General features: G+C 43.2%; 2 protein-coding genes across 2 annotated transcripts in view; both read right to left on the bottom strand.

The window, feature by feature from the left end:
- Window positions 1-4,110: 4,110 nt before the first annotated feature.
- On the bottom strand, window positions 4,111-5,864 carry LOC311229480 (tripartite motif-containing protein 16-like; the record flags this gene model as incomplete). The annotated part of the gene is made up of 1 exon (XM_084315559.1): window positions 4,111-5,864. The coding sequence occupies one exon, from the start codon at window positions 5,862-5,864 to the stop codon at window positions 4,203-4,205; it is 1,662 nt and encodes a 553-aa protein (XP_084171685.1). The 3' UTR covers window positions 4,111-4,202.
- A 9,973-nt stretch (window positions 5,865-15,837) lies between these two features.
- st3gal2 (ST3 beta-galactoside alpha-2,3-sialyltransferase 2) overlaps window positions 15,838-27,306 on the bottom strand; it is a gene marked incomplete at its 5' end in the record, with an annotated part of 33,408 nt that continues 21,939 nt past the window's right edge. The window contains 5 exons of the mRNA XM_084315557.1: window positions 15,838-16,075; window positions 21,772-21,891; window positions 22,241-22,286; window positions 24,861-25,040; window positions 26,378-26,511. Of these exons, the coding sequence (XP_084171683.1) occupies window positions 15,902-16,075; window positions 21,772-21,891; window positions 22,241-22,286; window positions 24,861-25,040; window positions 26,378-26,511 (654 nt within the window). The 3' untranslated portion in view covers window positions 15,838-15,901. The remainder of the gene's footprint in view (window positions 16,076-21,771; window positions 21,892-22,240; window positions 22,287-24,860; window positions 25,041-26,377; window positions 26,512-27,306) is intronic.

The following is a 27,306-nucleotide window of genomic DNA, read 5'->3' as shown; positions in this document are numbered from 1 at the left end:
ATAATTCTAAATGACAAAAAATTCTAAATGAAAAAAAAAAAATTCTAAATTTAGATTTTTGCCAATCTGTAGTTACTTTTAAAGGCTGGAATTTTGCCTACCGTTTTGTCATTTGAAGAAAAAACACCGGCGTCCGCTTTAACCTGGGCGGCTTTCCTTCAGCCGTCACTCCTTGTCTCTCCAGGACGATTTGCAGAGAGGAGAGAAAAAATACAGATTATAGATCAATTATTCCTGTGCTCTCACATATACCAATATTCAGAACAAATCATAAATTTAGAGTTTTCAATGTGCAGGAATTTCAGTTAAATAGGTGTAACCTGCTCACCTTTTCAATTTTTTAGCGCTTGTTTTGTCACTGAAGACGAGACACCTTGGTTGGGACTCCAGACGACAACTGGTTCACCGCGATCAATCCAATCCCGAGACGAGCCCTCATTTGTTAGGAAATACCCTTTTTTTTTTTTTTTTGATCCACTTTTTCTCCCATTTTTCTATATTTTCTCCCATCCCAATTTCGTATCATCCAATTCAACCCTCCCCTGTCACGAACGCTGTTTCTTGCCTCCCACAAGCCGGCTGCAATGTGGACTAAGTCATACATAGCACAAGTCCCCTCCGGTACTTGAGGTAACAGCAGTCGCATCTTTTCACCTGCGCAGCTCGATCTCTCAGTGTCGAGGAGTAACGCGTGGGAGGCTCACGCTGCCCCCGACACTTCCTGATTCTACTGCGCAGGCGCACCAACCGACCTGTAGGAGTCGCTTGTTCACAACGTTCGATCCCCACCCTTCAGTTTTCCCTCCCCGTAATACGGCCAATGTGTATTACTGCGGACGACCAGCTAAACTGAAAACAATGTGGAGAGCTGGATTCGAACACGCGAATCCTAGCGTCTCCACACTGGTGGCGAGTGCCTTGCCCACTACACCACCTAGCCGCCCTTGTTAGGAAATACCCTTATAGTTCTTTTATTGAATGAAGCAGTGAGACAAGTTGAGTCTGAAGTCTGGTGCCGCCAAGGTTTTTATCTCAAGTACACAGAGAACACAGGAAGGACAGCTCTTCAATCCGGACCATCTGCTCAAATACACCCGCAGAATGATACTTGACCACAGACAGCCACATATTTTATACAGTATGGTACATAGGCCAACCTCTTTTCTACCTTGGTGATTGATAGCCGTCATGTCACAGTTTGAGGACACAAGATCTTATCAGAATGGTATTGTGTATGTCTCTCGGTGTGTTATGCATTGATGTCTATGTGATGTGCGCTTGTGTGTGTGTTAAAGTGAGAGACATGAGTTTGCATGTTTAGCTGGCACTTTCTACACTCTCGAACAAAAAAAGGGGGGGGGGTGTGTATCTCTCTCTATGTGTGTGCATTAGTGTCTGCGTGATGTGTGCCTGTGTGTGTGTTAAATTGAGAGACATGAGTTTGCATGTCTAGGTGTCACTCTTGAACAAAAAAAGGGGGGGGGTGTGTATCTCTCTCTATGTGTGTGCATTAGTGTCTGCGTGATGTGTCCGCAGAGTGTGTTAAAGTGTGTGTGCTGGTGTGTGTGTAGGCTTGTGCATGCTCCTGATATCATCATGCACCTGTGTCTAGACTGTTTCAAAGGGGGCCCATATGTTTACACAGAGACCGTTTCATGGGGCGACCTGTGTCTACACAGAGACATCTGACGTCAGTGTACAGCCTGAAGAAGATATTGACAACAGATCAATGAATTAAAACTATCAAGGGGATGCAGACCAGAGAAAGACTTTCGTCTTGTTTACATCAGGGTCCCCCATTTTCAATTCATCGTAACATATATGACATGCTGCATTCATTCTGAGAGAAAGATCTATTATTCCAAATGCTATTTATAGGGTTTTGACCATAATTACACTACTGTTGCTATTTTACAATGAACTATAATGAACTACGGTTCATAGAACATCCAGTGTTATTATGCACAGAAGCTCATTTCCTTGTTGTAATAATATATTCTACCACTGGGCGCGAGGTACGCCAGGTCCGAAATGTGCGTAGATGTAAGCACGAAGTCAAGTTCAAGTTGAAGTTGATGAATCCCACTCTTTGCTTAGAAATGATCGTACGCACGGGTTACGCACAGATCTGTGCGTAGAACACGTTGATGCATGAGGGCCCAGGCGTTCCCTAAGCCTAATGCATGCAGAGAGACGAAAAAGGTATGTATCTTCTTGTCTAACTCCAGGGAAGATGTTAAATAAGCTAATTTCCCAGAATGTTGGAGTGCTCCTTTAATAAAGTTTTCAATCAATCAATCAATCAATCAATCAATCAATCAATCAATCAATCAATCAATCAATCAAACAGTAACAAAGAAAGTAGAGAACCCAGGGGAGGAAAGAAAGTACTTTTACTACTGTATTTAAATACAGTTTTTTAGGATACTTCACTTGAGTATTTCCAGTTTAGGAATCTCAATACATTTACTATACTACACTTCAAAGGAAGTTTCCTAATTTATTTTCCTCAACCACATTTATACAAACCCTGCAGGTTACTGTACTTTGTTTTAATCCAAAATATGTGATAAGATGGAAAACATCATGTATATTTAATGTGTAAGTCTGTCAATGTTAAAGGAAGTAATCACAACCAGCATAACTGGATGAACAACCAGTTTGACATCACACAGAGGTTGATGCATTGAGAATTTAGGAGCTCTCAAGCATTATAATCCTCTACAAGTACACCATACAGAATGTGTATTTACTTACATACATTCAATATTTACTTTTATGCTATTACTTAAGTAGAATTTTGAATAGTCCTTTTACTTTTACGAGTACTATTCTATCAAATGGGGTAAAGTTGGTTTGATAGTGGATGTTCACATAACTCCATTTATATCTTCAGCACCTCTGTCTGCCTGTGGGAATTCCACATCTTTATTTTCATACTCAACAATCAACAACCGGGGACATTGGATCCTTGTGTTAATTACAGCACCATGATGATGTAGATGAAATAGCAAGCAATACATTGTATTATAGGGACTGCTACCGTATCATTTAATTGAGCTGTGATTAACACAACAAAAGGATTCAGTGTCCCCGATGACATTACTGGTTGCCATATTCAAACTCATTTAATCTCAATAGCTGTCAAACTAAATGAATATTTGCAAAACTGTTTTTGGATGTGTGCGAGATTATTTGTAAAATAAATTGCCACTGTTTTTTGGTGAAGTGCCCCTTTAACTTAATCAGATGGCAGCGTTCCAGCTCATTTTGCAATGTAAAAACCATATCTGCATCATGTCATTGTGTCTCTACCAGCACAGTGTACTGGGACAACATCAGAGAGGTGCCTGCTAATGAAGGCAAGCTAGAGTCTAATGATTGTATGGTGAATAGCGCCATCTTGTGTCCAATCTGCCACCAGTTTATACTGTAAATCAGTGAGAGTTGCCAAGTGTTACAATGGCCCGTCCAAAGATCTCTCATCATTGTATTGACTATAGGGCTTAAACCACTAGAGCTTGTATTCAAGATCCTTATATTTAATGGTTATCGTGTGCAGTATCACAATTAATACAACCATAACAACAAATCATTCGCCAAGCCAATATACAGATTACAAAACATACATTCAAAACAAAAAATCTAGTACATTTACAAACCAATGAGCTTCTAGATAGACACTAGAAAAGATATGCAGCCAGTATGAGCTTCTAGAGAGACAGTAGGATCTATCAAATATCAAATATCCACACGGGTCCTTCTGGGTTTAGATGTCCATGTTTATTTAGTAAGAATAAAAGACAAAATGCACAATATTCAATGAATGGTCATTCTTCCTAAGCGAAGAGACGGACCCAAATGACCAGTAATGACCAAAAGAACCAAAGGTGATCAAATACAAATACAATGGTTGCATATTGTTGTCCAACCTACCCAGAGTATGAAAATAAAGATTTTGACTTCCCCACATGCAAAGGAACAGAGGTATTGAAGATGGGATGGGAATCAAATATGTGAATATGCAAATATCCAATCAAACTAACTTTACCCCGGTAGGCTAGAAACTGTGTCCCTCAGAACAATGATAGAGTGACTGAGTGAATATAACTCCTAATTACCTCATCTTTCACAACTCAGCATCTTCAAGATCAATTTAAATCCAAAACCCTGGGTAGAGGAGCTGTGAATGTCACTGATCTCTACTTCAGCTCACAAAACTCAGCCTTCCCAGAGTAACATACCCTAAGTCCAGGATAGAGAGGCTGAGTGAATGTGGTGTTGACTCTGTGCAGGAGGGTCATGGTGTCAGAGACGCTGTAGAAGGACAGAGTACCTGCCCTGTGATCCAGGTACACTCCTATTCTGAAGGACCAGGGGCCCGGTACTGTTATGCTCTTGTTATGGTGTCTGAAGATGTAATCACCTAGAAATCTGCAATCTAAAGCCCAGGATTTGTAATTTAATCCAAATCCACTGCTCGCCCCGGTGCCTGTTCTACTAATGTCTTTGTAGGAGGCTGCTACAGAAACCTCTCCACCACTACTCCACTCCACCTCCCAGTAACAGCGTCCAGTCAGACCTTCTCTACCCAGAACCTGAGGCCATTCAATAAATCTTTCTGGGTGTTTAGGATATGACTGCTCTTGCTGCATCCATGTTGCTTTTCTGTTCCTCTCAGACAAAGACAGTGCTCTGTGTGCTGTGTTTGGGTCCAGTGTGATCTGAGAGGAATATTGTAAGAAGTCAGCTCTGGTCTTGGGCTCTGGTGGCAGTAAAACATTAACTGCATTCACTGTTGTTGAGATTCTGGGCCACTGCTCTTTCAGAACTTCCTCTAGTTTGTCTCTCAGCTCAGACACGACCTCAGTCACATCTGCAAAGTACAGGAGAGGAAGGACACTGATGCTGGGTAAGTCTGTAGACTCACTGGGACTGGAGAGGGGGGGGTAACTCTGTAGAAAGTGGATGTGGTCCTCTGTGTGTGAGAGCTGCTCCAGCTCAGTGTCTCTCCTCCTCAGGTCCGCTATCTCCTGCTCCAGTCTCTTCTGCAGTTCTTCAGCCTGAGTCACTGTGGTCCTCTGTTGGGCTCTGATGACCTTCTTCAGCTCAGAGCACCTCGTCTCCAAGGAGCGTATCAGCTCAGTAAACATTCTCTCACTATCCCCCACTGCTTTATCAGCAGAGCGATTGAGAGAATCAACAGCCTGTTGGGCCTCTTTGAGTCGCTTCTCTCTCTCCTGGACTCTCTGCTGACTCATGCCAAGCTCTTTCTGTCTCTCCGTCCTTTCTGCTGCAGCTGAGACTGTATCATGGCCTTTATGTTCATCCATGGAACACAAATAACAGATGCACTGCTGATCAGTACGACAGAACACATCCAGAATCCTGTCATGACGAGAGCAGGTGTTCTCCTGAAGCCGTGTGGAGGCTTTGACCAGCTTGTGTTTCTTTAACGGAGCTACAGTATGATGAGGCTGGAGGTGAGTTTCACAGAAAGAGGTCAGACATGCCAGGCAGGACTTGAGGGCTTTCTGCTTTCTCCCAGTGCAGACATCACAGGCCACATCTCCAGGTCCAGCATAATAGTGATCAGGAGGAGCAGCTTGGAGTCCTGTCTTCATTAGTTCTTCTATCACTTCAGCCAGCATGGTGCTTTTCTTCAGAACAGGCCTCGGAGTAAAAGTCTCCCTGCACTGGGGACATGTGTAGATCCCCTTCTGATCACCGTGATCCCAGCAGTCTGTAATACAGCCCATACAGTAGCTGTGTCCACAGGGAATAGTTACCGGATCATTCAGTACATCCAGACAGAGAGAACAGCAGCACTGGTCCTGGTACAGATCAACTCCTTGCTGCGCCATTTTATTCTACAAAGACCACGTTTTGTTTTCTCAGGAAGAGTGAACTCTGGACCCGTCGGGTGGGAGGTGCTTCCTGGTTGTAGAGTGAACTCTGAACGCGTCACGGGGTGGGAGGTGCTTCCTGGTTACAGCTGTCCAGGGGAGGAGTCGCTTTAAAGAGGCAGTGTCTATTTCACTGTGATTCATAGATAGAAGATGTTTTTTTTACATAGTTCAGGACTTTCTCTCATCATCAACTACCTCTCATTTGTTTACTTTGTCAAGTAAAACTACTAAAACTCATAAGCACAAAGAGAGACAATGGAAAATGGTATACATACATACTCAATAAAACACGTTGTCTCTCTCTCTCACAAACATTTTCTCTCTCTTTCATTTACACTTCTCTCTCTCTCGCTCTCTCTCTCTCATTATGAAATGATAATGCAATGAAAACCTATAAAGCCTATGATTGCAGTGTCAAGTGTGACTTACCATGGTGATGTGTCTCGCCTCTCATCCTATAATAAAAACCTGGAGCTGTAATCACATGAACCCTTTCACTACCACACTACAGACGGTTAACTGTGAAAGGGCTAACCCTTTGTCGTGTGGCAGTGGAAACTGGTTAACCTTATGTATTGTCACAGTGAAAGGGTTAACCCTTTGGTAGTGAAAGGGTTAAAGTATGGGGAAAATATGATCTTTCAGTTTATCTGTGTGTTACCAAGGTAAGGTGCTGTCAGTGTGCGCACAGGGGCCTTTATGTTGAAGCTCCTGGTGCACGAGTTTACAGTGGGGAGAGCCGTTGGCTAGTACAGAGAAACAGCTGTTGGCTAGTACAAATAAATCATATTTTTCCTACACTTTATTGTGGTTACTGCACCAGGAATGAATTATGGGATGAGAGACACCAACACCATCACCATGGTAACAATAAGACACCAATCACCATGGTAAAGAGACAGAAGAGGCTATTTGTTTACTTCTTGGTGTGCTGTATTCAGACTCAGTGGAGAGATAGCTTGCTTAGTGCTCCATGGGTCGGACATGCCAGGCTGTGAAGTTATACATAATTGTCGACAATATCGTAGAGGAAATAGGGCGAGGGGTCCAACATTCTGAACTTACCCGATGGCAGGATATTCCTCTTCTGTCTGCCCCCTGCCCCCCTCCACGACCAAACCTCTAGATGTGTCATCATCATCATCATCATCATCACAATCGTCATCATTGTCATGTCACTTTAATAAACTGCAGTTCAGAATCACAAAGATACACAGGAAGATAAGAGACTTATAAAGTAGCAAATTACCTAATAACGCTCCACAGCTAGCTCGTCACATCTCAAGAGTTCATGACCTAATCGCTCGACAGCTAGCTATAGGCACATATCAGAAGGAGTTGAGCTACCCTGCTCTTAACTCCAGCTCCTTATAAAAGCAATGTGAGGAAGTAAAAAGCAGTAGTGACTGTACCCCTAGCGAAAGGCAGAGTGGATCTTTGTATACTGTATGTGTGTGTGAGTGAGTGTGCATGCATGTGTACACAGTATGCAGAACTCAAGGCACAGCTCTCAGCCAGGCCGAGGTGTGCGTGTGTGTGACTGTGCGTGTGTGTGTGTGTGACTGTGTGTGACTGTGCGTGTGTCCAGACGTAAAAACTAAAACAAAGTAGCTGTTAAAGGACAATACCAGTCTAATTTCAACTTCTCACCATTACCCCTGTCTTTAACTAATGTTGTCTTTGTAGGTCTATGGTGTGTTTTAGCTGATCTCAGAGAGAGAACAGATGGTGGAGGTGAACGGAACACTGCCCCCCCCCCCCCCCCCCCCCCCTCCCAGTGTGCTGTGGTGTTCCACAAGGAAGCATGCTAGGACCTTTACTGTTCCTAATTTATGCAAATTACATTGTCTGCAACTTGTTCCTGTTCGCGGACGACTCGGCCCTGCTGGTCTCTGACAAGAACAAGTTACAGGTTGAAAAAACCCTCAGCTCGGAACTCCTGCACTTGGCTCACCGATAACAAACTATCATTACACCTGGGTAAAACGGAATCCATTCTTTTTGGATCAAATAGCAAACTCAGAAAGGCCAACAGCTTCTCGGTTACAGTGGGTGACAATATTGTCACAAGGAAAGATGAAATTACCTACCTGGGTTCCATCCTAGAGGCAAATCTTTCCTGTGACAAAATGGCAACCAATGTAATCAAAAAAGTCAACCAACGAACAAGATTTTTGTACAGGATCTCCTCTCTGGTAAATAAGAATACCTTGAAAACACGTTTCGCAATTATGCCACAATAATGTGGAACGTCCTACCCACAAGCCGTAAAGAAATGTGAATCCCTACCCTCCTTCAGAACCGCTCTCAAAGAGCACCTACGGGCGGCTGCAATTAGAAACTGGCCCGGTAAATGTCAAAACCCCCCCCCCCCCAACCCGCTCCAATGTACAGTTTCTTCCCCTTCGGATGTATATTTTTTTATGATCTCTTTTTCTTACACAGTACTGTATATTTGTATGTCTTGTATGTCATAAATGTCTTGATGAATTGAAAATGGAGGACCCTTATGTAAACAAGACGAAAGTATTTTTCTGGTCTTCATCCTCTTAGCAGTTGTTAGTATTGAGCTGTACTGTATTGTACCCATTCTGCAATCTTAATACAGTTTTCAATCAATCAATCAATCAATCAATCAATCAATCAAGCTTATCTTACTAAACACCATTCAAACTGCCATTGATGTTGAAAACACCAAGTCACCATAAGACTTGAAACTCGTTTGAATAAATCTGAATGACTTGTACTAGTAGAGTAATACAGTAGCGTTAGTGAACGAAAAGGTGTAGTGGTTTACACAAGGGAGAATGACCTATGCCTAGCGAGATTCAAGTTTCATGGAGCACTGTATATGTCCACTCCTTTTCAACATCAATGGCAGTGTGAAAGGTAGACTGAGATCTACCAAAACATACACTTTATACACCTATGCACCCGGAATCAGTCGAAGGGCGAGAAGTCAACATTACACTGGTATAGTCCTGTAACTGTTGCTGCTGGAACAGCTGTGAGCAATGCATCCAGCAATATGACAACAAGGCACGGAAACACGAGTCTGTGTGTGCGTGTGCATGTGTGTAATGACATACAGTATAACTAGAGCCAGTCAGTCTGTGTGTGCGTGTGCATGTGTGTAATGACGTCATACAGTATAACTAGAGCCAGTCAGTCTGTGTGTGCGTGTGCATGTGTGTAATGACGTCATACAGTATAACTAGAGCCAGTCAGTCTGCGTGTGCATGTGTGTAATGACATACAGTATAACTAGAGCCAGTCAGTCTGTGTGTGCATGTGTGTAATGACGTCATACAGTATAACTAGAGCCAGTCAGTCTGCGTGTGCATGTGTGTAATGACATACAGTATAACTAGAGCCAGTCAGTCTGTGTGTGCGTGTGCATGTGTGTAATGACGTCATACAGTATAACTAGAGCCAGTCAGTCTGCGTGTGCATGTGTGTAATGACATACAGTATAACTAGAGCCAGTCAGTCTGTGTGTGCATGTGTGTAATGACGTCATACAGTATAACTAGAGCCAGTCAGTCTGCGTGTGCATGTGTGTAATGACATACAGTATAACTAGAGCCAGTCAGTCTGTGTGTGCGTGTGCATGTGTGTAATGACGTCATACAGTATAACTAGAGCCAGTCAGTCTGCGTGTGCGTGTGTGTAATGACATACAGTATAACTAGAGCCAGTCAGTCTGATTGAGTTTGAAGACGAGCTCAGCAGCTCAATGCTAAAGTTTACAATAAACGCATGTGCAAAAGTAGGACCAAAACAACGGCAACAACAACAACAACATAAGAACAAATTAACAAACAATAAAAGCAGGTATATAGTAGCATGATAGTGATACTATGAGACAGTATGTGGTTTTTATACAACATAGGGCTGGGGACACATTCACTTTCAATTCAATCAATTCAGTGTGTAAATACAATCTGTTCGTTGTTTGCTTTGTCTTTATTTTGATCTCTTTTAGCCCCAAGGGCCAACCTTCCAAGAATCCATCATATTAAAAACATTACATACTTGTATTCTTCACTATTATTCTCTGTCTGTATTGAAATGACCTTTATACATAAGATACGTATACTCCGCCTGCCATTACCCCCGACCAAGCTACTGGTAACTGGAGCCCACTGCTGTGGCATAGTTAGGATGGGTCAAGGATGGGCTTTATTCATATTCAAATGATATATTGCCTATATTTATTGTCTTACAGTTACCCTGCCCATACATGTACATCCCCTCTCTGCTCCCATGCGCTGCCATGGCACCTGCATTCCCCCACGGCGATCAATGAAGGAATATCTTATCTGATCTTTTCCTAATTGCAGTGGGACACATTCCTGGTTTATGTAAAAAAAGAATTACTTGGTAATAAATAGATTCTAATTTGAATAGAACTTTTCCTGAATTGACTGATTTAAAAGTGCATCGACAACGACCGTGATACAATGATGTCATCAAAGGATAATAGCGTCATTAGAACATACTGATATGAACAGGATATATGCAGTTCTCTCCATCACCTATAGGGGGTGGTAAGACACTCTTTACTGTTCCGGGTATATTAACTCTCAGCCAGGAGAGAGAGAGAGTAAATTACAGAAATATTAGGGAGGAATTCTTTCCAAAAATTGAAATAATTTCCCCAGAATTCCAAAGTATGACAGAAATGCAGAAATAGCCATTCCTCCTGGGGGAACAGAAAGAATGTGCAGTTTTAGCTGCAAAATATGTCAATTCATGTCACAAGAAAAGGGACAACCAGTAGGACACATAATACTGTATATGTACATGTACCAGGTTTTACTCACCGCACCATCTCCTTTATTTCTTTGATCTTATATTGTTGTTGTATTGTATAATGTTGTTTGCTGTTTATGTCATAATTGTGCTTTGGCAACATTTGTGAAATTTCATGCCAATAAAGCTTTTTGAATTGAATTGAATTGAGAGAGAGAGAGAGAGAGAGAGAGAGAGAGAGAGAGAGAGAGAGAGAGAGAGAGAGAGAGAGAGAGGAGAGAGAGAGAGAGAGAGAGAGTGTGTGTGTGTGTGTTGAGTGGTTTAAGTCAATTGTGTATGTCTTCCCCATCCAGTGTCATCAACAAGAGACTAGCAGGTAGAGCAGAAGCAGACACGACACACTGTTAAAAAGGACAGTATCATCAGATTATGTGGCCAAAGCCCTGTCAGACAGATTCTCATTATTACCACATCATCATCATCAAACTCATAGCAATGTGCACTCAACAGGGTATGAAACTAAGCCTTGTAGGCGAGAGGGAGGCACTGATGCCACTTCCTCACAGCTGATGCCCATTCAGAGTCTGGCATAGATAGAATACCCGTCTAATCCATTAGTTTAACCGAGCAGTACAGACGCAGATCAGTAGTTTGGGGATCACTAGACACAACATGATTGACATATAATTCTCCATTAATCCTTGTGTGGCGTTCACGTTTCTGTTGCTCACCCAGTGTTTGCGGGTCTCTGGTGAACCCACAACATTATTGGGATTTTAAAACAATAAAGCAATCAAAATACATGTAAAATTATTTAACAGACATTAACTTTATCTCAATTACAAGCAATCTCTAGACCACATATAGGTATGGTTAATATTTGCCGTTTACCTCTGCTAGATCACATTTATCAATAAAAGTAATTTTTTGTGATCAAATGTGATGTCTGTAAAAAAAATTATTTCCATTATGATCAAGATATGAATGGAATAAAGCATGTTTATCTTCAATACATATCAATGAAACAAGGTGAAGTGAAGGTACACATTGTGAACCTTTCTGTTTAATTTCTACCATATTTACTTGTTTTCACCTACAGTTTCCACACGTTCTGGTCCGAGATGCACAGTGGGCACTCAATGGAAATGTGTTATTTTATATGTTCTTCACAGAGAAGAAGCCATGGCCGATGGGTCTCAAAAAAAAAAAAAAAAAAAAGGGTTAAAAGTCTCACAGACCTGAACACTACACAAGGGTTAAAGATGTCTAGTACCAAGTATCAGATTTCTGACATGTTACACAAAGGTCTTGCTATCAGATTTTAGTATTGAAATTCTCCTAATACTATACCCTATACAGCATGCTATTAACCCCGTATCTGATCCTGGTATCGGTGCATCGCTGTTTCAGGCTAGATTTACACAGGAAGGCAGAATTATAATATTTTTTTTTATTCTTCGTGGAGAACTGGGGCCTGTTGCACCAGCTGTGGTGTAAGTTCAAACATAACATAGCTATACTGTATAATGTAAATATGTCCTGGTTTACTCAAATAAAAACGGTTATACCATGAAAATGACATGGTGACACATGTCATGGTACAACATAACTCTTAACTGAACATTGTGTATAGTCTTTTACAGTATATTACACTCTTTAACAGTAAAACTGTATTTCTGCACACAGCATATCCTTTTTTTAATGCAATGCTATTTTGGCACTCATTAAATGAAGTGGAGATTTCATTTTATATCGATATCATTCAATAGCGATCTAGCCAACTATGATTGATGCTAAGTGGATCATGCCAGGATTGTAGCGTTCTCTGTTCCGCCGTTAATCAAATGAGCTACTCATTATGTCCTGAGTCTCAACACAATCAGAATAGAGGGTGGGGTCTAAGGCATGTGGTGGCTCCACCCCTTCCAGGCCAGCTAATGAGTTTCATTGGCTGAGCAGTGAGGGCGATGGGGGGTGGGGTCAGTGTTCAATCATCTACAGACTGGTTCCAGTTCCAAGATCCAGTATTTTTTTACTAGTTTCTTCTACCCGATCACTGGAGGCCTACGCTGGGGAGAGATGTCCATGGAGTAAGGGGTCCAGGCTGGAGTTTCAGAGCAGTGACAGGGAGAGGCAGAGCAGATCACACCCAGCGGTCCTGGTGAATAGGGTAGATATACTGCGACCACATCGTCCTCCATGTCAGTGGTGACTAAGCTGATAGGTGGGTCGATGCTGTCACGTCCAGAGAGAGGCACAGCAGAGGTACTGTGTATACCTTAACCCTCCTCCTTGCAGTCTCAACCTCCTCCAGACCAAATGGAGCTAGTAGACCTAAACCAGTCCATGAAGAAAACCTTAACATGTGTACTATCTAAACTGGTTTATATTTCATGAAGCATATTTTCATTGTTAGTAATAGTGGTTAGCCATAAGGTCCTCTCACCCATCCTCCCAGACCCAAGTAGACCCAACCCTACCAAACCACTAACAAACAACCCTACCAAACCACTAACAAACAACCCTACCAAACCACTAACAAACAACCCTACCAAACCACTAACAAACAACCCTACCAAACCACTAACAAACAACCCTACCAAACCACTAACAAACAACCCTACCAAACCACTAACAAACAACCCTACCAAACCACTAACAAACAACCCTACCAAACCACTGCCAAACAACCCTACCAAACCACTGCCAAACAACCCTACCAAACCACTGCCAAACAACCCTACCAAACCACTGCCAAACAACCCTACCAAACCACTGCCAAACAACCCTACCAAACCACTGCCAAACAACCCTACCAAACCACTAACAAACAACCCTACCAAACCACTGCCAAACAACCCTACCAAACCACTGCCAAACAACCCTACCAAACCACTAACAAACAACCCTACCAAACCACTGCCAAACAACCCTACCAAACCACTAACAAACAACCCTACCAAACCACTGCCAAACAACCCTACCAAACCACTGCCAAACAACCCTACCAAACCACTGCCAAACAACCCTACCAAACCACTAACAAACAACCCTACCAAACCACTAACAAACCATTTGGGGATTTAACTCACATTCAAAGTGTCTCTACATCCAAACATTTAACTGTTGCTGAGTTTGTGTTTGGGCTGTGAACTGTGGTGGGGACTGTTGTTTAGCCTGAACACTCTGCAGTAACTAACAAGTTCCACTGGGACTGAAAGTCATGTTCTGACTGTAAGAAACCATCTTCTGGTCCAAATGGGTCATCATCACGCAGGAGTCACAGCATGGGGGGCAGCTTCATGGACCAGTGCACCCCCTGGATCTTTCCCAGGGGTTTGTGGGTAATGCTCTCCATCGCTGAGAGCCTGGGAAGGGAGTGGGTGTGGGTGGTGGGGAGTGGGCGGATCATTGACATAAAGTCCCAGCCAGGGCTGCCTGTGGCTGAGGTTTGGATCAATAGAATCAATAACATTTTACTCCAGTGTCATGCTGCCCATACCACCTTATCCTGAGTGCCCAGGATTCTTAGCAGGTTCTCCGCAGCTTCTATTGCTCAAACATGACCCCAGTGAAGCCTCCTCCCTCAACCTCAGGCTGGGAAACAATAGTCCCATCGACTGCTGACTAAGCACTCTCCCAACAATAGTGGTGTATTCCTACCCCATGGGAAGCATACTGCTGACATCATTGCCCATTGTATTAAAATGTGATATATCTATATGTAGGATATCAGCACAGCAGGCCAGCAGAGTACAGCTCATCTCAGCTCACCCTGTTCAGGTGAATTCAGCTAATGACTGAGAGAGATTATTGTAGTGGAGTTTATTGTCTGCCTACAAAGACACTCCCCTTCCCGGCTTTCTTAACACCTGTGCACTGATTGGCTGGCCAGACTGTCAGTCATTGTCAGTCTTTGTGGTGACTGGTTACATCTCTCTTTCCGTCCAGTCCCCAATTGTTTTTTAGTGGTTTCCCCCCAGGATTAGACTAGGGTCAGACCAATGTTAGAATAGGGTCAGGGTTCAGGTTAGACTAAGGTCAGGGTTCAGGTTAGACTAAGGTCAGGGTTAGACTAGAGTCAGGTTGATGGTTAGAGTAGGGTTAGGCTTGACTGCTAAATAGAGTTCCTTCCTCTTTCCTCATCAGGTGGAAACTGCCAGACTGACTCCAGATCAGAGATTAAGGAACTTAGTGTGTCTTGTGGGAGACAGGAAGTACATTCACAGCTACGTCCTGCTTCCTGTGCTTCCTACAGTGTGTTTTCCGATCACAGCTGTGGTTGCTACGCAACTTCATGTGGAGAAAACTGTTCCCCCCCCCCCCCCAGCATTTCTTTTACAACAGGGAGGAGGAAAATTGCACTGCATGATGCCATCATTTAAACTGCTGTCATTTCCATTCATTTGATGTCACCGCTCCCATCCTCGGTTTGGGTGGTCGTCCCTCTTAGCAAGCGACCATATACTGTAATGTCCTTTGCTGTAACAACTTAAAGTATTAGATAGGAAATGGGACTTGTTGGCTATTTCACTCTGTGTAAGCCTTCAGGTTTAATTCATTTGAGGACACAAAATCCAGGGTTAGGGTTTCATTTTTTTGAGGGGCCCGGAAAATTGCAAGATTAAAACCGACCCTGTATGGCGTCCTTTGCTGTACCAACGCAAGGTGATAGTTCTTTGTTGTACCAACACAAGGTGATAGTTCTTTGTTGTACCAACACAAGGTGATAGTTCCTTGTTGTACCAACACAAGGTGATAGTTCTTTGTTGTACCAACACAAGGTGATAGTTCTTTGTTGTACCAACACAAGGTGATAGTTCCTTGTTGTACCAACACAAGGTGATAGTTCCTTGTTGTACCAACACAAGGTGATAGTTCCTTGTTGTACCAACACAAGGTGATAGTTCTTTGTTGTACCAACACAAGGTGATAGTTCCTTGTTGTACCAACACAAGGTGATAGTTCCTTGTTGTACCAACACAAGGTGATAGTTCTTTGTTGTACCAACACAAGGTCATAGTTCCTTGTTGTACCAACACAAGGTCATAGTTCCTTGTTGTACCAACACAAGGTGATAGTTCCTTGTTGTACCAACACAAGGTCATAGTTCCTTGTTGTACCAACACAAGGTGATAGTTCCTTGTTGTACCAACACAAGGTGATAGTTCCTTGTTGTACCAACGCATGGTCATAGTTCCTTGTTGTACCAACGCATGGTCATAGTTCCTTGAGGCCTATTTCCCCGGGAACACAGTGATCTTCCCGTCCTTGGCCAGACGCTGAATGATCTGAGCCTCGTAATCGGCGTCGTGGACCCCTGTCTTACGGAACTCTCCAGAGTAGCGGTTCTGTTCCCAGTAATGGTGCCAGTTCCCCCGGCTGTCCGCCCCGAAACCAAACACGTTCACCTGGAAGAAGGGAGGGAGACAGGATGGTAAGTGTGTGTGCGTGTGTGTGCGTGTGTGTGCGTGTGTGCGTGAGTGTGCGTGCGTGCGTGCGTGCGTGTGTGCGTGTGTGCGTGTGTGCGTGTGTGCGTGCGTGCGTGCGTGCGTGTGTGTATGTATTAAGGGTGGACCGGTTCACAAAAATCATGGTTTGGTTCATATCACAGTTTTCGGGTCACAGTTTATTTTTTTATTGATTAAAGTTTCAATGCATTAGGTGAAAGCATAAGGAACACATACTTGTTGTTATCAACCATTTGTTCGTTATAGGTGGCTCTCATAATTCTGAAGAACAAACGTGACTGCAATGGGTTGCATATGGTTCGCTATAAATAACAAGATTTGATGATCAAGTTCAAGTTCCTTTTATTGCCACACAGCCAGGCCGGTGCAGGTGGTAGCTGCGACAATACCCACAGAAAACATAAAGGACACATGGAACAGTACAGTACAGAAAACACCACCTAGAACATATACATGACGGCACAGTACAGTACAAAAAAAAATACAGACATCAAGGTACAATGTAACAGAAACCAGATAAACATAACAGCATGGGGTAAATTTAGGAGGAGTTGGAGTTGAGCAGTTGTATGGCCTTGGGGAAGAAACTATTATTGAACCTCACAGTACGACTACCTAGTGACCTGAACCTCCTACCAGAGGGGAGGTGTTGGAAGAGGTGGTGAGCTGGGTGCAGGGGGTCACTGATGATTTTGTTTGCGCGAGTGATGGTGTGATGCTTGCACAGAAAGACTCAGAAGAAGCTTCTATCCCCAGGCCATCAGGCTGCTCAACGAACAATAAACACTATGCAACAACCATCAAATGCACACAGCACACACATCCACACGCACATACTCACTTTAAACAAACAACACACTGCAGCACCCACTCTCCACACTTTAGATCACCTAAACACACTTTATATTTATTGGTAAAGGATTTGCACTACAACTCGCACACCTTACTGTAAATTGTACCTAAATTGTACCTCATCCCATTTCTGCTTTGCACTATATAGTATTGTATATTAGTACATTGCATAGTATATTGTATGGTAACTCAGTTACTTCTAGTCTGTATCGAACTGTCTATACTGAACACTGTGACCTCTATTTTTACTTCTTTTTACATGCTACTTTATTTTATTTCATACTTATTTTGTCTAGCACAGTCTCTGGAGCGTAACAGTAAGAAGCATTTTGTATAAAAGTATTCTGTACTTCTGTATGACAACTATTAAAGAAACTTGAAACTTGTGTGTGGAGTCCAGGGTGGGGAGTTTGCAGTTGATGATTTTGGATGCCCTTTTTATGATCCTATCTAGTCTGTGTAGTGTGTGTTTGGGTGTGTTGCCGTACCATACAGTGATGGATAATGACAGCATGTTTTGTATTATGGCTGTGTAGAATTGGACCATTAAATTCTTCCTGACCTTGTATTTCCTGAGTTGTCTGAGGTGAAATAGTCTTTGATTGGCTGTTTTGAGTAGATGAGTGGTGTGATGGTCCCAGTTTAGTTTATTGTTGATGTATGTTCATAGGAATTTTAATGTGTCTGTGGCTGAAATGGGTTGATTGTTGATGAGCATGGGTGTTTTAGTGGGTGTGGTTTTCCTAAAGTCAATGATAAGTTCAACAGTCTTGCTTTCATTGAGTATGAGGTTGTGTTCTCTGCACCACGTTAGTGTCCGCTCCACCTCCAACCGGTAGTCATCCTCCTTGTTGTTGGATTATGTATTTTGCCCTGTCGGAATCTAAATGCAGAGGTTGTTCTGTGTAAATACGTTGGGGATAAGGAGTTGCTTTTGCCTTCCCGGATCTCTCCTTGCGCTGGTAACAGACAGAGGCGATGCGAACTGGCCTATGACATTACATGTATTGACGCGCGCATACACCTCGGTGACCTCGCATAGCACAATTCTCACACTCAGTTGCTGTGTAATCCATCTCTATCGTAGACTAAACTAAATCTGTAATGCGCCTATACAGCAGACTTAAGCGACGCTGGACAATATTATGTGGTATAGCTTGTCTTGTCCACTTACCAGCCCACATATTGTTAGTCATTTCTGAGACAAACTGACTGACACAGCTGCACTCACCACCTCGCCTGGACAAATTAAATTTCCCACTAGATTTAAATGCAGTGGGCATGAATTACTAATGTTAACTGAACTTAGTATTCCTTATTCTTAGTGTTGTTTGACATTAAATGGAAATAGTCAAAGACCAGTTACTCAAGCACTCCATACACACCCCAGGAGTGATGTATTAGGCCAGCGGTTCTCAACAGGGGTTCCGCGGCACACAGGGGTGCCGCGGAGAGCTGCCAGGGGTGCCGCGAGATGCCTGGCAATGTTTCTTTAAAAATATAGAATGACAACAGTCTTATTTTGAAAATTTAGAAATTATTCTACGTTAATAAAACATACCTGGTGCTCTACAGTTTGCTGTAAACATTATGATATGTGTGTAGTGAAGCGGCTACGTGGCGTAGTGGGCAAGGCGCTCGCCACGAAATCTGGAGACGCTGGGCTTGCCTGTTCGAGCCCAGCGCTCCACATTTGCTTTCAGTTTAGCTGGTCGTTCATACTAATACACATTGGCCGTATTAGGGGGTGGGAAACTGATGGGTGGGGATTGGGCGTTGTGGACAGCGACTCCTACAGGTCGGTTGGTGCGCCTGCGCAGTAGAATCAGGAAGTGTCGGGGGCAGCGTGAGCCTCCCACGCATTACTCCTCGCCACTGAGAGATCGAGCTGCGCAGGTGAAAAGATGCGACTGCTGTTACCTCAAGTACCGGAGGGGACTTGTGCTATGTATGACTTAGTCCACATTGCAGCCGGCTTGTGGGAGGCAAGAAACAGCGTTCGTGACAGGGGAGGGTTGAATTGGATGTTACGAAATTGGGATGGGAGAAAATATAGAAAATGGGAGAAAAAGTGGATAAAAAAAAAATTATATGTGTGTAGTGTTATGATAACGACGGCTGCAGCGGGAGGACGGCTGCAGCAGTGGATTTGTGAATAGCATGCAGCACAGTGCAATACTCCAATTCAGCCATTGGCAATTCAGCCGTTGGGTGGGGGGGCGCTGTTGAGCGGGCCTGTGACCAGACCTAAAAGCGCCCCTGGCTCTGCGGCTCTGCAGCTACATATGCTTCTAGCTAAATCCAGCATCCAGCCCGCTGTTTGCAATGGGAGCAGCACAGAGTCTCGACTCGGGACTTATTTTATTTGGAATATAATGACTTTATATGCAAAAGTAGCCTAGTTTTAAGTTAAAATATTATAAATCTACATGCCTTGAGGATGTCACTTTATATAGCCTGCCTATCAGGCAAAAAAAATTATTCTAACGAAAACACTGATACAGTGATATATACCGTTACCGTCTATGCTTCAAATTATACCGTGATATACATTTTAGACCATACCGTCCACCCCTAGTAGGGGTGCCCTGGAATATTTTATTGGACACAGGGGTGCCTTGGCAGCAGAAAGGTTGAGAACCCCTGTATTAGGCTACAGCAAAGGGTTCCACAGTACCAAAGTAAACCCAACGGTCTCTAGGTAGAACCGAACGGTTCAGATTTATTTACACAAACCGTTCCATCCTTAATATATCTGTACTTATGAGGTTGCCTGAAACATTCACCCAGTGATGGAGAGGAGTGTTTAAGTGTGCATGTGAGAGATAGTTTGTGTGTGTGTGTGTGTGTGTGTGTGTGTGTGTGTGTGTGTGTGTGTGTGTGTGCGTGCGTGTGCGTGTGTGTGTGTGTGTGTGTGCGTGTGTGTGTGTGTGTGTGTGTGTGTGTGTGTGTGTGTGTGTGCGCGTGTGGGTGTGTATAATGGGATTGTGTGGGTGGATAAACAATACAGTATTACCATTACAGTGTGTATCAGTGCACATCATACATGAGTGCTTATGTACTTGCTTGCTTATGAATGCATAACTATCTGTGCAGTACATGTGTGGGCGAGGATCTATATGGGTATACATAGAGGAACAGAGAGCGAGAGAGAGAGAGAGAGAGAGAGAGAGAGAGAGAGAGAGAGAGAGAGAGAGAGAGAGAGAGAGAGAGAGAGTGTGCCAATGCATGCATATATGAATATATCTCCATACAGAATGTGGATGTAGAAAAGACACACTTGAGAGAATGACACTCATGATCAAACGATCTAAGATGTGACAGAGAGACAGAGACAGACGGGGAGAGAGAGAGAGGTGTAAACTAATCAGGTGTAGTTTATCTTTAAGTGGAGGGTTGAAGTGATTATAGCTTCTTCACACAGGGGGGGTTTCATATTAGATACATTTTAGTTTGTGCTTTTCCCCCCCACCCCTGTGCCAATTTAACCTTTTATTTGTTTTAAAGGAAGTCTTGTTAGACTTGTTTAATTGATGTGCAGATTGATTGGTTGGAACTACACACACACACATACACTGGAAAAGAACAGTGTGATGGTAAAAGAAAGAGAGAGAGAGAGAGAGAGAGAGAGAGAGAGAGAGAGAGAGAGAGAGAGAGAGAGAGAGAGAGAGAGAGAGAGAGAGAGAGAGAGAGAGAGAGAGAGAGAGAGAGTGTGTGTGTTGTAACTTAATAGGTCAGGTTACATGATAATGTCTAGTTATAATTCATATACGTTAATATTGATTGTTATTTACAGTTGAAAGCAAGATTGGAAGAGTGTTTGTTTATTATATTCAGAGATACTATTATGTGCATTAATTATTATAAATTACACACCAGCAAGAACACTGCGATCATCAGCTGCTGGACTACTAGAGGCTCCCAGAAGCAGTCAAAAGAGGATCGGTAATGCAGCCTTTATCAACTATGCCCCAAAACTATGGAACAAACTACCCCAAAACATGAGAGAAGCCAACTCGCTAGACATCTTTAAAAGACAGCTTAAAACCTATCTCTTTGCTCAGGCATTTCACTGATAGATATCTGCTACCACCTAGTGGCAAGAGGAAACATCAGGGATATCCTGACACAACTTGTATTTACCTGCACTATTCTTACCCTGCCTACTCTTATACACTGCCTATCAAATTCATGTGTCGGTTATTGCACTTTTTACTTCTTACTGATGACTATTTTTAATCTGAATCATTTTAAACTATTTTTATTATTTGCTAGATCCAAATGTGAAACACTGTGATTATTTGTATTACTGAATAGAGAGCCTATTAGGATGCTAGATCCTAATGTGAAACACTGTGATTTACCATACCTTGCTACCTGTCTATCTTTTTTATGCTCGCTTATGCCTGTATTTCTTACTGTTGTGAAGCACTTTGAACTGCAACCTCTGTATGAAAAGTGCTATACAAATAAAGTTATTATTATTATTATTATTATTATTATTATTATTATTATTATTATTATTATTATTATTATTATTATTATTATTATTATTAATTATTGCATTAGTAGAAATACAAGTCCCAGAATGCCTTGCGCCTAGTAACCTAGTAACCAGCTGTGTCCGATTATAATGATTGAAGTTGCCGACTGAAGAGAGCTTTGTGAAGTAGAGAAAAGACAGAATGTAATGTAACGTGCACTGGTTAACTTGTATATAAAGAAACCTTTCTCTTATAACCTGACGTTTGGAAGGTAGTTATTCTACAGTGTGTGTTGCTGACCTCATCACAGACGTGCAGAGCGAAGAACAGGACCAGCATGCCCGTGGACGGGTAGCGCCCGTGATGTTTGGTCCAGTGGTCATGGATGTACATGAAGAAGGCCGGATTAAAGATCTGAACCTGGGAGCACAACCAGCCACAACAAACACTTAAGTCATTCACTTTAATAAGGAGAATATATAATATAATATCAGTTCATACCATGGCCTGGGTGAATACTTGATTCAGATTTTTCCTCTCGATATACTGCACGACTGGAGCCTCATCACAGTTCAAAATGAATGTGCCTGTTAGTCTTTCTGACAGAACGCCAGAACGACAATGACCCAGAAAGCTAACTTTATGCTAGCAAGCCTTTCTGTCAATAACTTTGCCTATGGTTAACGAATAGTGAATATGATCTGACAGTGTGTGTGTGTGTGTGTGTGTGTGTGTGTGTGTGTGTGTGTGTGTGTGTGGTGATTAATACCTTGTCTTTATCCACACGCAGAAACTGTTTCACTGGGGCGTACGTGCTGAGGGTGAGAGAGACAGAGAGACAGAGAGAGATGTTGAGTGCAGTACATTGATCCAATTATTCATTATATTTCAATGTGAATATGAAATGATTAAAGGGGAACTATCTTACTATTTCTTTCACTATTTGGGCAATTTTACACAATTCCTGTGAGTCTATGGAGCACATCTGTACGGTTTCTTTAAAAAAAAAATCATTGTTTTGTATTTCTAATCAAGTAGGGGAGAACGGGGGACGTTGTCACACGGGTAGGTTGTCACATTCATTATATTTCACCACCAGAGGGTCCTGTCCCCCATACTTTGGTATTTAAATGTCCATAAATGTCCATAATCCCACGGGACAATGCATTGGTAACTTGTTTCAAATTACAATATATACCCCATGAATATTATTGCACGGATCGGAATACGCATGGGAGTGTGCGCTATGATATTTTGCAACAGGTTGAGGGAGAGAGAGAGAGAGAGAGAGAGAGAGAGAGAGAGAGAGAGAGAGAGAGAGCGAGAGAGAGAGAGAGAGAGAGGAGAGATCGCTCTGAGAGCGTGCGTGTGTTCCCCCCGACACACGCGCAGTCGCGAGTGTGTGAAAATGCTCCGAGGCGAGTCGCACCATATTAGAGCCTCTCTCTCCCTCTCTCTATCTGTCTGTCTCCCCCTCTCTCTCTCTCTCTCTCTCTCTCTCTCTCTCTCTCTCTCTCTCTCTCTTTTGAGGAAGTGTCAGTGACAGGGAAACCACTTTCGCATTATTTCCACTCACTCCGTTGATGAGCGAATTGTTGATTGTGGGCGGTGGCTACAACCACAGAGGGGGCAGATCAGCAGCATCACTATTATTGTGTTTTTGTGTATTGTATTGTTCCATTGTGTATTTTATTACCATGCTGTAGGTCGGGGGGGCAATACCCAAGAATCTTGCTCTTTTTTGTATGAGAATATGACAAAGATGCAACAATAAAGCTGAATCGGATTATTTTCCGTGATGTGGTTTGGATGTAATTGCACTGCTTTAGGGCTTTGTGTCCACAGCGGACGTTTTTCTCAAGACGGACCGCTTTGAAAAGCAAAAAAAAATAAGCTCAGTGCGTTTTCCTGAGTCTCGCGACTGCCGCGGCTCCCCCACTTGATTGACATCAAATGACTGGAAATTGACGCTCGATGTTGATTAGTCGGTCGGAAAAAGTTACCTTGATGAGCGGCGCTCCTCTCCAAAAGTTGAACTAGTTTCAACTTTAGGCGCTGGGAGCGCTCCACCCAAAAAACGCTGCCGCCGAGAGCGCTAAAACGCGAGGCGCGGTGCTGGGAAAAGGAGCGCGCCTGTCGCGTCTGTAGCGTAGAAATGAATGACAGAAAGGAGCTGACAACTCATAAAACGTCCACTATGGACACAAGCCCTTAGGTGTTACTGTGACAATCGAACACTGCTGTCCATTCATAAAGCTGTCATGTTTTTCGAGGAGTCCACAATACAATGCAATACAGAGCGATCTTCTTCTGTGGTCACAGGCTGCCTGCTATACTGCGGATGCCTTCTAGCCACTAGCCTCCTGTCTTTGGCAACACCACACCGCTGCCCTAGCGTGTCGCATTGAGCATGGACCACACATGTTCCAGCAAGAAACCCAGAGAGACATAAATCTTGTGGCTAAAAGCTGCTAATGAAAAAAATGCTGATGTATGAAAACTAGGGATGTTCGGGGCGGCTGGGTGGCGCAGCGGACATTGCGCTCGTCACCAACGCAAGAGACACCGGGTTCGACTCCGGCTGTCGGCGTTGCCTCCGGCTTGGGCCGGCCGTCCATACTAACTCAATTGGCAGAGTTAGCGGGTGGAAGTCGATGGGTGGTAATCTGGACGTTGTGGACAGCGACTCCTACAGGTTGGTTGGGGGACGCCTGCACAGCAGAGACAGGAAATGGCGGGGGTAGTGTGAGCCTCCCACACGTTACACCTCGCCAATGAGAGTCCGCGCTGGCAGGTGAAAAGATGCGACAGGCTGCCTCCCCGTGTATCGGAGGGGACACGTGATGCAAGGCTTCTATCCTCCCTACGACCGGCCTGTGGGGGGCATATGCGAGCAACGTTCAAGACAGGGGAGGGGTGAATTGGCACACTGGAATTGGGATGGGAGAAAAATAGAAAGAGGAGAAAAAGTGGATACAAAAAAAAGAAAACTAGGGATGTTCGATATTGGCTTTTTTACCGATATCCGATATACTGATATTGTCCAACTCTTAATTTCCGATACCGATATCAACTGATACCGATATATATGCAGGGTTTCCCCCCCAAAAAACTGAATAATTTCAGGTAATTAACATTACATATCTCTTGTTGTGGACAACATTATGCATACTTTTGACAATACATAAAATAAGAATTAGTTCTTACTTGCTTGCCTGGGTAAATTTATATAAATGTAAAAAATTAATTATAATAAATCTTTATTTTATTTTATTTTGAAAACCGATACCGATATTTTCCGATATTACATTTTAATGCCAATATCGGACATCCCTAATGAAAACAGTGTGAAACATATGAGGCTTGGTGTCTAATTGGTGTCTCCTCACAAGCGTATCTGTCCGGTGGAGAGGGCACTGGTGATCCACAGCAGGTCCAGGGTCTTGAAGGGAACCAGCACAAAGCTCACGTTAGCAGCCAGGTTCTTTGCGCTCTCAGGATACATGAAGTGATGGGTGGTGTGGCTGCCTGCATCCTCCTCATAACCTACTGTAGGAGCTAGGTTTATCCTGGGGAGGAGAGAGGGGAGGGGGGCAGAGAGAGAGAGGGAGAGGGAGGGAGAGAGTAAGATATTTATTGGTACGAACTGACTGACAGACAAATAGAGAGATAGATAGATAGATGTGTGTATTTTTGTTTGTTTGTTTAACCTTTATTTACCCAGGGTAGGTTCGCTGAGCACAGATGCTCTTTTTCAGGAATGCCCTGCTTCACATTTACACGGTTCCATTCACACCTGTGTGTGTGTGTGTGTGTGTGTGTATATGTGTGTGTGTGTCAGCAGGTGTATATTTATACGTGATATTTACATATATGTATGTTGATGCATATAGACAGTAGGGATTAAGGCAAAAGGATTTTACTCTGAACCCTGTGTGTGTGTGCGTGTGTGTGCGTGTGCGCGCGCGCATGTGTGTGTGTGTGTGCGTCAGTGTGTGTGTGTGTGTGTGTCAGTGTGTGTGTGTGTGTGTGTGTGTGTGTGTGTGTGTGTGCGTCAGTGTGTGCGTCAGTGCATAAACGTCTATGGATACACTGATATATAATGTATGTTTATACAGATTAACAATGAAGGGATTGAGTTAGCGACAATGGAGGGATTAGTGTGTGTTTGTCTGTATGTCTGTGTATGTACTACTTTCTGTATGTTTTATCTTCTTATGAAGCCATCTGTAACCTTACATGGGTCCATCTGTTGACCAATGGGAGGGCAGCATGAAGGTCTATATCAAACTGAAGGATTAAGTGCTGTAATAATAATAATAATAATAATAATAATAATCTTTATTTGTATAGCACCTTTCATACAGAAACTGCAGCTCAAAGTGCTTCACAACAGAAAAAAGACAGACATAAAATGAGCACATAAAGTGCAGACAGTTCACAGTGTTTCACATTACCATTAGGATCTAACATCCCAACAGGCCACCTTGTTTATGGTTTGATTCAGTTTTAAATAGACAATAATAAAAAGAGTAAAGATAAAATAGACAGAGTAAAATAGTGCAATAGTGCAGTGCAATAAAATGGTAGAATAGAATAGATAAAAAAAATATATATATTTTACAGTGGCAATAAAATAGTTCTGGATTACTGTTCAATGGTTCAAAGTCGTCTTTACCTTCTCTGTTTGGTGTCCACAGTTTAAAACCCGACAGTCTTCCCTCCTGTTTTATACCCACTGTAACGTGCAACACACATCTGTGTGCGGTCCTCAGCCTTTTTCACGTGAGCCACTTCAGCAGTTGACGACGAAGAAGGGGGTTATTCATTAATTACCCCTCATCTCCTTCACATCCCTTCCGCTCTCTCTCTCTCTTTCCTGCCTTCCATCCAGTCTTCCTCTCACCTCATGACGTGGTTGTGTCCATCTATAGTGGCCCCGTACCCGGCTCCGCGGAGGTTCCCGGAGTTCCCCACGACGGCACAGCGCAGACAGCGTCCAGGGTCCCACGAGCCGTACGGAGAGCGCCCCGGGATCACCTGAGGACACCGAGAGGCGGCGCAGTTTATCTCCTGTCGCAGTGTGTGCTGATGATATCAATAGCTGATCAATTGGGGGTTCAAGCTGTAAAATTGTGTCGTCTCCATGGTAACCAGTTTTTTCGGAGTCCCATGCACCAAGCTGACAATGGTTTCCACTAGGACATTATTACATGGCGTTTTAACATTCGCCGAAATGCTTGATTGTGATTGGTCAATAGCCCCCGACAGCGGTGAATTATTTTTCGATAACCACCGGTGATTATTGTTTTTCGCAGCTGGAGTAATCAAGCCCCACTGACACACACTGTTTCAGTGCAATCAGACACACCTGCCAGGCTGCCTGCGATAATAATAATCACTTTATTTGGGCTGACAGAGCCACAGAACAACTGCGTCTGCATTTGATCTCGTCTTGTCGATGGTGTAAAATTAATTAGGTATATTGTTAGTAAGTTAGCCATGTAATAAGCAGGATAATGTATAGCTATACTCGGTCATCGTCGCAAAATAATTGACCTTCACTGACGTTTAAAACACCTCGCCGAGGCGGCTCGGTATTTTAAACTCTGTGTCGGTCAATTATTTTGCGACAATGACCTTGCAGCTATAGTATACATTATCCCTTACTTATATGGCAGCCATTTTGAAAGGGATAGGAGCTGGAAGATAGAAGCACTCACCCAGAATGCCTTGCGGTCCGAGAAAGAGAGCACAACGAACGTTCTCTGATTGATTGGTACTTTATTCCATGGCAGCGAAGCCTTTTTAAATTGGGGAAAATTGGCAGCCAGG

The sequence above is a fragment of the Notolepis coatsorum genome, assembly GCF_963971535.1.
Source record: "Notolepis coatsorum genome assembly, chromosome: 6".
NCBI lineage: Eukaryota > Metazoa > Chordata > Actinopteri > Aulopiformes > Paralepididae > Notolepis > Notolepis coatsorum.
This window is presented reverse-complemented; position numbering and strand designations above follow the sequence as displayed.